The sequence below is a fragment of the Argentina silus genome (assembly GCF_951799395.1).
Source record: "Argentina silus genome assembly, chromosome: 6".
NCBI lineage: Eukaryota > Metazoa > Chordata > Actinopteri > Argentiniformes > Argentinidae > Argentina > Argentina silus.
In genome coordinates this window covers 13,236,196-13,245,953 of record NC_139660.1, presented here as the reverse complement: position 1 = coordinate 13,245,953, position 9,758 = coordinate 13,236,196, and the positions used below count along the sequence as shown (strand labels likewise).

The 9,758-nt window shown below is 37.5% G+C and overlaps 1 protein-coding gene and 1 long non-coding RNA gene across 2 annotated transcripts; one reads left to right on the top strand and one right to left on the bottom strand.

The window, feature by feature from the left end:
- Window positions 1-954: 954 nt before the first annotated feature.
- r3hdm4 (R3H domain containing 4) lies at window positions 955-6,420 on the bottom strand. The gene is made up of 8 exons (XM_083671274.1): window positions 6,022-6,420; window positions 4,871-5,028; window positions 4,551-4,675; window positions 4,138-4,252; window positions 3,765-3,850; window positions 3,558-3,643; window positions 3,266-3,321; window positions 955-2,902 (listed from the first exon to the last, which is right to left on the bottom strand). The coding sequence occupies exons 1-8, from the start codon at window positions 6,246-6,248 to the stop codon at window positions 2,799-2,801; spliced, it is 957 nt and encodes a 318-aa protein (XP_083527400.1). The 5' UTR covers window positions 6,249-6,420; the 3' UTR covers window positions 955-2,798.
- On the top strand, window positions 5,340-8,655 carry LOC310805549. Its single transcript, XR_014554250.1, has 4 exons — window positions 5,340-5,724; window positions 6,678-7,335; window positions 7,551-7,750; window positions 8,514-8,655. It is a non-coding gene; the product is annotated as an uncharacterized lncRNA (long non-coding RNA).
- The last annotated feature ends 1,103 nt before the right edge of the window (window positions 8,656-9,758 follow it).

Here is a 9,758-nt window from a genome sequence, read left to right as displayed (position 1 = left end):
AAATGTGATGATTCATTAACTTGAAGTTTGTTTATTAATCAAGGACACTTATGAGCGATAGTATTTTTTGACTGGAACAACCAATTTGTAGCATAGGCTTCATCTGCCACAAGTTAGCCTATAGCCGATAGGTTACAGTTAAAAACAGAACGTTTTTTTTAAATACATAAATATATTATATATATATAATTTTGAAGCTTTCAATTAATCAAACGTAAGTATAATTGCACATCTTCGTTATTTTGCAGCACTTCGTTAAATTATTTGGTAAGGCTACTAAAACATAACTTTGCCCAAATTAGAGTGCTATCTAGTGGAGAGATTCATGAATGCACCTCAAAATAAAATCTCACATTTAATTCGCCGTAGCTGCTAGATTAAGTAATGAAACGCTGCAACAAACTATTATTGAAAGTAGGCCTTATGAATTTGCGCATGAACATTACTTACTTTAGGGATGCTCATTTGCTTACAAAAATCCGTGTCCTAATAGTATGATCTTCGTAAAAGGAAGCCAACAAGACCACCAAAGTAAATATGCGCAGCATAGAAATACAGAGAAATTATGATTACCAAATCATAACATTAATGCATTGCAAACCTAAAACTATTGTAATGAATTTAATACTCAAACAATGTCTGCTCTGAAATTCATTTACTATTGCCTACGTATATATCCCTTCAAACAAGTGGAAGAAAAACAAGTAGAAAACAATCTATACGTAAATGTTAATGTTATACTTATACAGGAGCCAGGACATAAACTCAACTGTCAAGTGTGTGTACCAAAGCTCCAGGCCAAAACGTTTGATTTTAGTGTTTGCTAATTACTTAGTGTGAAAATAAACATTTGGCTAAGCATTTACTGGAATTTTCCTTCCCCTTTCTAAAACGTTATTGACACTATATTGAGATTATACATCACTTGGTGGCTAAAGTTAGCTGAAGTTAATAGTGGCTATTTAAACAAATCTGAACTATGGATTTAAGTTTCTCTTGGCCCATAGACTACTCAGACTACTTTCAAGGTAAGGAACCATCTGACTACAAATTGAAAAATCTATTTATAGATTTAATTAAATCTAATTCGATCAGTCAGTTCCATTTCATAGACATTTCAAGTCATACAGTAAGACAGTCATTTAACATTTATTTAAGTTGTCTATTCAGACATGGCTTCGGCATTCTTATCTAGTAACGTTTACACAACAAAATGCCTAAAAATGAGGAAATGTTGACACTTAGACTATACTAATACTACCCTTGTTCTCCTTTTCCTGATGTAAATATGTAGTAACATACACTCCTGCATCAAACAATAGATAAGAGAAACATCCCTCCATATAACTGTATAAAGCTTTAAGAGAATCCTATTGCAACAAAGTTTCACTATCCAAATGTTGGCACACACAAGTTCAATTAATTAATTTTAGCTCAGTATTTACAGCACAACTAGTACCAAACACACAAAATTGTAAAAAGAAAAGAAAAGAAAAGAAAAAAAAGAAAAGTAAGTGGCACCAGTAAGTTCCTCTTCTATTATGCATACATAACTCATAGAATTGCACCTTGTGAAATCAAAAATGACATTCATAGTGGGAAGTTGAAAGCCTGAGAAACTGAATTTCCACACACACAAGCGTACAAATTTGGTTATTGACAAAAACACACTAGCAGGTCAAGTTTCTTCATAACATTCTTGATCATATAAAAACAATCATGGAGATTTTAAATATCCTGGATGCTTCCAAAAGCTTAGTACAAATGTATAAATACATATACACAAATATGTAAAAATGTACTACATGCATTCATAAGGCATAAGTGCTTGTCCAGGGGTTGTTAATGTTAGGAAAGTGTGCAAAAGATTCAAAGCACAGCAGACTAGCTGTCAAGTTTGTTATTATTGACTTGTTTTTCTTGTATATGAACGATACAGTATTATTTGACATTCTAAACTAAATCGAAGTTGAGAAAATCTATGAGGCAGCAGAATATTCACATCAGTTTCATTGTTAGATGTCAAACTACATAATTTAGAAAATAATGTAAACAATGGGAGAATAATAATGTGCCTGGATTCAGAAGAAGTATAATTATTCAATAATGGACTAACGAGGTCTGTGCATGCAAGTGCAGTACAACGTCTTGTAAAACATTTTTTTAGATTAACTAAAAAACACACTTGCACTAAATCTCACCCGATGAACGAATGCACAAACAAAAAAGCTTTCAGCTTTAAAAAAAAAAAAAAAAAAAAAGAAAAAAAGATGAAAAGCTTTTTCACTCAAGAATAAATAGATTAATGCAAAAACAAACTGAAAGAGTTGCAGATCATTGTGGATATTTCTATTTTACATTAATTAAATATTGTGCAAAAAGAGTTTGTTATTTTCTATCAGTACACAAACAAGCTGTTTTTCTACCCCAAATAACACACAGACATATCATCAGTGATGATTTCTTTGCGTCTCACAATCCTATCTTTTTTTCTTAATTCATACTGGCTACATTCACCTGTACAGATAGATGCACCAATGAGCCTTCTCTGGCCCAGTTCCATGCAGATTTCTACCCCCTTATCTTGGCATCTACCCCTTTGAAGAGCACCGATGAGAGACGACAATGAATAATGGGCAAGGCAGAGGAAGCTCCACTTTGCATATTGGCGTGCCAGATGGAGACAACAGTATATAACTAAGACCTATCTGTACCTTTCAAGTCTCCAAACCCTTATGGGTTAGGGGCTAGGGACTGAAATAGAACCAGGCCCATCTTTCCAGTGGTGTCCCCCTCTCTCATCTCATCTGCTCCAGGTAGGCGGAGAGCAGGGGACTGGGAGGCAAGAATTCCGACTGTTTGTTTGTCACCTCAGTCTGGCGGGCCCCATTACAGTCAGAGCCTGGAGTTCAAGACAAGAGACTTACAGACTAAAAAAACATACATCAACAGAGATAAAAAAAAATACATTTTAGGGGTGGTTTCCAGAACAAAGATTAAGCCTAGTCCTAAACTAAATCAGCCTTTCAATGGATATATACATTGAGGATGCTCTTTAGTGTAGGTTTAGTCTTAATCTGTGTCCAGGAAACTAGCCCATAGTGAGTGATAAATGGTTGGTTCAAGTGTGCACATCTACAGTATCTAGGTGGGCTGGTTACAAACAAGATCATGCAAAAGGTGTCTTTGCCCAGAGTCATTTTGTCAAATATGTAGATAACTTAAAAAATACAACAATTCTGAAAGTTAAGGTCATTCTACTCACTTGCTGAAACAAGGTCCATGTACTGGCAGACGGCATGAAGCAGTAGCCTCTCAAAGCTGAAACAGCATAATCATCCTTCAAGTTCATCTCAAATCAACATCTTCATTACCATATGTAATTCCATACATTATCTATGTGGGTCTCTTTTATAGTGAGTCTCTCCAATGACATGTTTGAGAATTCCTCTGAGTTTTCAATGAACTCATATGCCAATTTCTTCTAATTTTCAAATAGCGCATAATAATTTCCACAACATGACAATTCCTCCCAAACCTTTTGGAAGAAAGAGTACCTGCTTCCAAGATTAGTGGTGTAAACAGATTGAGGTTGAGCACCAAAGAAACTCATGAGGTTTTCCTCCAGCACCTCCATTGTCCCCTAAACCAATAGAAAGAACAAGTGTAAAAGAGGAGAAGAATTGTGTGGCATAATTGTCTACACTCTACATCAACATCTTCCACTTCAATTCCATCTCAAAATTGTAAAATGTGATGCTTACAATAGGGATTTGTTTGCGTTTAAGAGTAGCGCGCAGCCTACGATCAATTCTCTGGAAGAAATCTTGAGCATTGAAGGCTGGATTACCTGAAGAGTAGAAAAGGGTGATTAGTGGTGTGTTCAAGTGCTCCTTGGAAACTCAGAACTTTCCATTTCGATTTTGCAAAGTTCCCTATTGGTTAATTCTGAGATTCTCAGAATGGGAAACTTGAGTATCATCCTAGTAATACGAGTTTTCAAGTTGAACATTTAGGAGTTTCCCATTTCAGAGGAATGCAGAATACTTCATTTTCATCAGTATAGTTACTATAGGCTACAAGTTGACTATGTTGGTTAGTGGAGTGACAGGCAGTAAACATGTGGTCTCGTCTCACCCTCCCTCTGGTCTTTGGGGAGCTTGTTTGAGTTGCTCCTCTTGGCCTCCTCTTCCAGTAGGGCCAGCAGCTTCTCTTGCTCCTCTCCAGAGCGGTTCATGAAGTCATTCCAGGGCTGGGGAGACAAGGGGAAAATGTGCTAATCTTTTCAGGTCAAGGGATTTTGGCAACAATGGTTACGGGTAGTGGTAAAACTAGCAGCGGGTCTCATTTGCAACAAGCAAGGCCACTGGATGCTAACGTCCAATCTCAATAGCAAATATCTCATCCATGCCCCCTTGATAGGCAGGATGAAAATTGTCATTGCTTTCACCTAAATAATCCTCTTAGACCACCATAAATGCATAGGGGTTATTGGACGATTTGGGATTGGGCATAAATGCATATGCACATTTGACATGTTGTAGGCTTACCTCTATGTAGTTGCCGTTAGTGCAGGCCTCAGTGAAGATGGATGGGATGGCAGGGTTACTGCTGCATACCTCTGCCTCATCTTTGGAGCACTCCTCTCTTTCAAGAAGATTTGCAAGGAAGCGGGCTGTTCATTTGCAGAGGTTAAAGGAAAAGCCAGACTAATTAAATCATGTTGACACAATGCTGTCTTGGTAGTATTCATGCAAACTCAGCGCAATCAAGCCATTATAAATCTGACCCGAACTGGCGAGTTGATTTTCAGAACAACAAAACTGGCTGAATGACATACTCCTTCTTCTGACGGAAAATAAGAACTTACTGTTCTCTTGCCGTCGGCGGCTCTTTTTGCCTTTGGCTCTGGGTGTGAGGTCAGAGTTGCGGATGGCCTGGTTGATGAAGAATTGCTTCTTCTTGATCGGAGAAACACGCTTGGCTGGGGAGTTGGGCAGAGAAGTGCACTTGCGCTCCTCTATCAGGCTGGTTGTAAACAGAGCAAGAATTAGGCCACTGGTGTGAGGACTTGACATAGTATGTGTTATCGGAGGGTTGCTTGGGTATACTATTTAATCGTTCAAGTGTAGGCACTACCCGTTTTGAAATACCTTCTCCAATTGTTTTAAAGTACCACTCTTTTGCTTTGTACAGGAGAGTAGATTTGAATTACAAATGTAAAATGCACCATAAAAACTGGGTCAGTGGGTTTAGATATCAAAGCCACGCCCCATTTAGACTCTGGCTCTGAGTGGCTGATAATCGCTGTTGTCACATTTAGCCGATCATGATGGAAACACCATTCTTAACCCTAACCCAATATTCTTTGGAAATGCTGTATTACGGTGAGCATCCTGACGGATTTTAGTGAGACAAACAAACCAATGGTCTCATGTGATGAGGATGATGGCTGTCAGCTGAATAAGGCGAATAAAATGCATACTGTGTAGGCTGCATAACAGCAAATGCTCAAGTTGATCCACAATTTAACTGCAAGATGTTAATGCGAAGGGGGGGTTAAAAAGCAGATCCCAAGGCACGAATATCTAGTTTAAGTTTACTGAAAAAGGCTTTGCTTACTTGCTGAGTCAGTAACTTGCAAAAATATTTTTTATGCATTTATTTTATTGCAAATAATCCTACGAGGAGAGAATCCTAGGAGAACAACGCCAGACAAACTAGGTGCGTTACCAGCTAATCAAACTTATTTGAAACGTTTCTGATGACCACTACTGTACTTGCTAGCTATGTTTATCTAACCTGCACAGCTGGTTACATCGAACATTAGCGAGCTAGGCTATATAGCTAGTGTGTGCATATCTACAATATAAATTAGCTAGCTATACAATTTAAGCTATCAAACATAATATTTTGAAAACACTAACACATAAACTGGCAATTTGGAGGTGGAAGGAATCTGTGTCCTATTATTAGCTGGCTAAGTTAGCTAGCTACTAAGCAAACTGCTTTTTTACTCACATAAAATCCTGCGCCTCGGCATTGTTGTTATTTGTCAAAACAACCATTTTACGCCAGTGAAAATAAACGGAAATCAATATAAGTTGAGTTCCTTCTGATGGTATTTTAAAACAACAACAGTAGCTAGCATTTACAAACAGAAAGGTTAAAAAAACGTTAGCTTCGTTAGCTACTGAATGAGGGGGCACACAAACAGCACTGATAGATCTTTCTTGACCGCCCTTCATGGAAATGAAAACGAGGCTCGATCGTCCATTTATTTACACATTATCATCATGAAATAATTTACACTTAGCCATATTCACTTAAATAAATGTTTTCATATTGTTTCTTGTTCTTCGCTATTACGTAGTGTTTTAAATCACTGCATCTAATTTAGCTCATGTTACAGTATTTCAATAAGAGGAGACATTTCCGGATCTTGGCATCAGTTTGTAAACGTTTCCATAACCGCAAGTTTAACTGCCTGCTTTGACATCAGTAGGTGTAGTTCTTTTCCACGAGTCTCAAATACTTATCTTGAAAGAAAGGGGGAAAGAAATTACATTTTTACGTTTGGATACCTTTTTCAGGTATGTTGGGTATAATAACTTGCAAAATGAATGTTTTATGAAAACGTAAAACATCATTACAAAATGTGCCAATGTTATTTAAAGCCACAGATTGACAGGAATGGACAGAAGGCGCAGACCAAGAGCAACAAGACTGGAGAGAGGCAATATACCTCACCCTCGCCTGGTTGTGGGTGTGAAGTGTGCACTTTCCAGGAGGAATGCCATGACGTTCACTGGGGGCTGTGAAAATACCATCTCAGATATTAAATCAAAAAGTATGGACTCCAAGACATTTGAGAGAACAGACAGGGTGATTAAAATATATGTCGATCTATGTCCTGTTCTGGCCTCAGCCAAAGAGCCAATGGAGGAGGAGGACAATGGTTCTTGGGGTGAAAGGGAATCTGTTACCAGCACAGACAATTTGTCCACCGTACACACATCAAAGTCTGGAGAGTGCCAGCTCAGAGAACAAAGGAGACTTCACCGAGATCCAATATCAGACAGAGCAAAAGTAACCCAATTGGTAAAAACCATGTTACTAACACCCATAAATAAACCGTGCTCAAAGCAACCCACATATTCAGTCTGCCTAGGGACCTCAGTGTCCCACACACCTCTGCCACAGATAAATGTATCAGAACAAGGTGCTATGGTCAAATCCCCGAAGAGGACAAAACCCTTTGAGAATGAGGCACCATTTCCCAGGATCCTATTGCAGAAGCCAAATACTTCTGCATACACGATGTTATCACAATGTGTAAGGATCGTTACATTACATATCCATTTCCAACACACAGATGAAACATTATTCAATAAGACATATTTTCTCAGAGCTCACTTTATATAAATTTATTAAGCATCTCTAAAGGAGTTCAACAACATTTTAAATGTCTTATTATACATGGCAAGCATAATTGTCCATACTGCATTACAGGTTACAAAGTAAACATCTATTTCCTATTGTCTCATTAGGGATCACCTCCGTTACACCTCCCTGAGATGTCTGTGTCCAGTATAGATGCCCTGCTCCAGGGAGTGGCAGAACATGTGGGAAGAAAAGAGAGAAAGAGTGATCATGGGACATGGGGACTCACCTGTCCGGATCATCTTCTCATGGCTCTGCGATATCTAAGAGAGAGGAGGATCCAGCATCAGACAGACTATAGGACAGAGTAAGCAAACAACAAGCAGTAACAATGGGTTACACAGATTACATTGGCATCAATAATTAATTACACTGGCAGCTTGATACGGCACTCAAGTCTCTTCTTACAAATAAAAAAACATTCTTTGCCGAGGTCACACATAAGTATTATAGAGTTGGCCAAAGAGAGAAACTACTGTATGGTTGCTACAAAAATGTACACTGCAGCATGTTAATAGGAAATGGTTTGCATTCACACATGGAAATAAACTTGAGAATTTAGTTAGAACCTCACCAATCTGGAATCTATGTGTGTAAGGAAATATGGTTTTAATCAGATTTTTGTCAATAGCCTTTATTTAACAATAATGAGAATCTCAGTGCTCCATCTCTCATTCCAAAAGTAGGCCTACAATAAAGAGGACAATCCTCAAAATTGGAAAAGCATGTATATTTTTACACTTCAGAGGAGAGTCAGACCATTTTGTTAGTAAACAAACACATCCTTTGACAAATCTTAGTGTTGGTTAAACTGCTATACCCAGGCACCTCAAAAATGCTGTCATTTGTCAATGTCAAACATCGACTGAAACGCAGTATACGTCTAATGATTAGATAACAACGCTAGCTCAGACCTTCATATATTCACAGCCACACTCGCTGAGATTAGTGATATCTAGTAGCATCTTTTGCTCATCAGACATCATGCCCTATGTATTCATTGTTATTCTTATGAGGCAATTGATTGAAACTAACTTTTAATCGCATACCCTTTTCTTAACCTTTTACAGGGAACAAGTAAGATGTCCAGAGGTCAAGCCAATCAAGTCTGTCAGTGGGCAGAAGCTGATAACAGAGCAAAAATGTTGGGACCCAGCCTCGCTTCGCAATGGATCAAAACTGCCGGTCATCCTTAGCATGGCGAAAAGGAACTTTTAAAACAATTGACAAATCACCACCACAATAATTGATGAAAACATAACATTTCACAAGTGTTTATTCATTTTCAGAACAAAATACTCAAGATAGATAATATATAGATAAACCTGATATATTACTAAATTTGCATTATGTACATCTAGTTGTATAATAGGATAAATAACCATATGAATATTCAAGTATGAATATTCAAGCATAATATACAGTACATCATATAACCATACATTCAGTTGTATAGATATTCTACACATGCCTATCATTTATTGAAACAATCTCTCTAATGCTTCAGTGCAGAGTGCATTACAGTGCAGTAGTAACCTGTTTGGATTTACAGATACATCTTGTTTAGTTCAAGTTCCATATACTGTAGATCATGAGCTCAATTAAAAACAGACACAAAATCTATAAATATAAAACAACAGCTGACCTAATGAAGGCAGTGTTTTTGAGTCTGGTACTTTGGGGCTGTACCATACATCTTTATGTTGTATACAGGCCAATGCAAATAAATAAATAGTTTTGTGTGAAAAATAATGAAGTGACAATGTAAAAAAATATCCTCAATTGTGTCTGTTTTTAATTGAAAACAATGTGAAAATATATTGATGATGTAATGATTTTGTTGACCTAAACGTCTTGTGATAACATAACAATCATTGGTTAGATAGTGCACAGCATTTCTTAATTAAAGTGCTTTAGGCAAAAAATGCAAGATATTGAGAGGAACTGTTTGTTGTCACAATGCCAACATTTTTACAGAGTAACAATAATACAGTAAATCCAAATTTGGATGTTGAATACCCAAATAGAAAGTAAATGAGCAATATACCTAACCCATGAAAGTGCCTGAAAGTAATGACAGTGAGGAACACTACTTTTGAGGTGTTGGACTACAGCTGTAACAGAGAGAGAACAAGGCACCGAATCCAGTCTTTAAAGAAGTCATCCGGTAGTAGCGTCTTCCCTTCTCAGAGGACACAGGGGCACAGAGTTGCCTATCTGGCTCATTTCCATTTGTATTTTGGCTCCCTCCACTCCCTTCGTTCATTCCATTGTGTCACACTCAATGTGACAAATAAGAAAACATGAGACAACGA

Coding starts and splice junctions, on each gene's coding strand:
- r3hdm4 (XM_083671274.1), bottom strand. CDS start 6,248: ATGAAGGGCGGTCAAGAAAGATCTATCAGTGCTGTTTGTGTGCCCCCT. Junction 5,029..6,021: donor GCCGAGGCGCAGGATTTTAT/GTGAGTAAAAAA, acceptor GTTTACAACCAG/CCTGATAGAGGAGCGCAAGT. Junction 4,676..4,870: donor CCGCCGACGGCAAGAGAACA/GTAAGTTCTTAT, acceptor GCAAATGAACAG/CCCGCTTCCTTGCAAATCTT.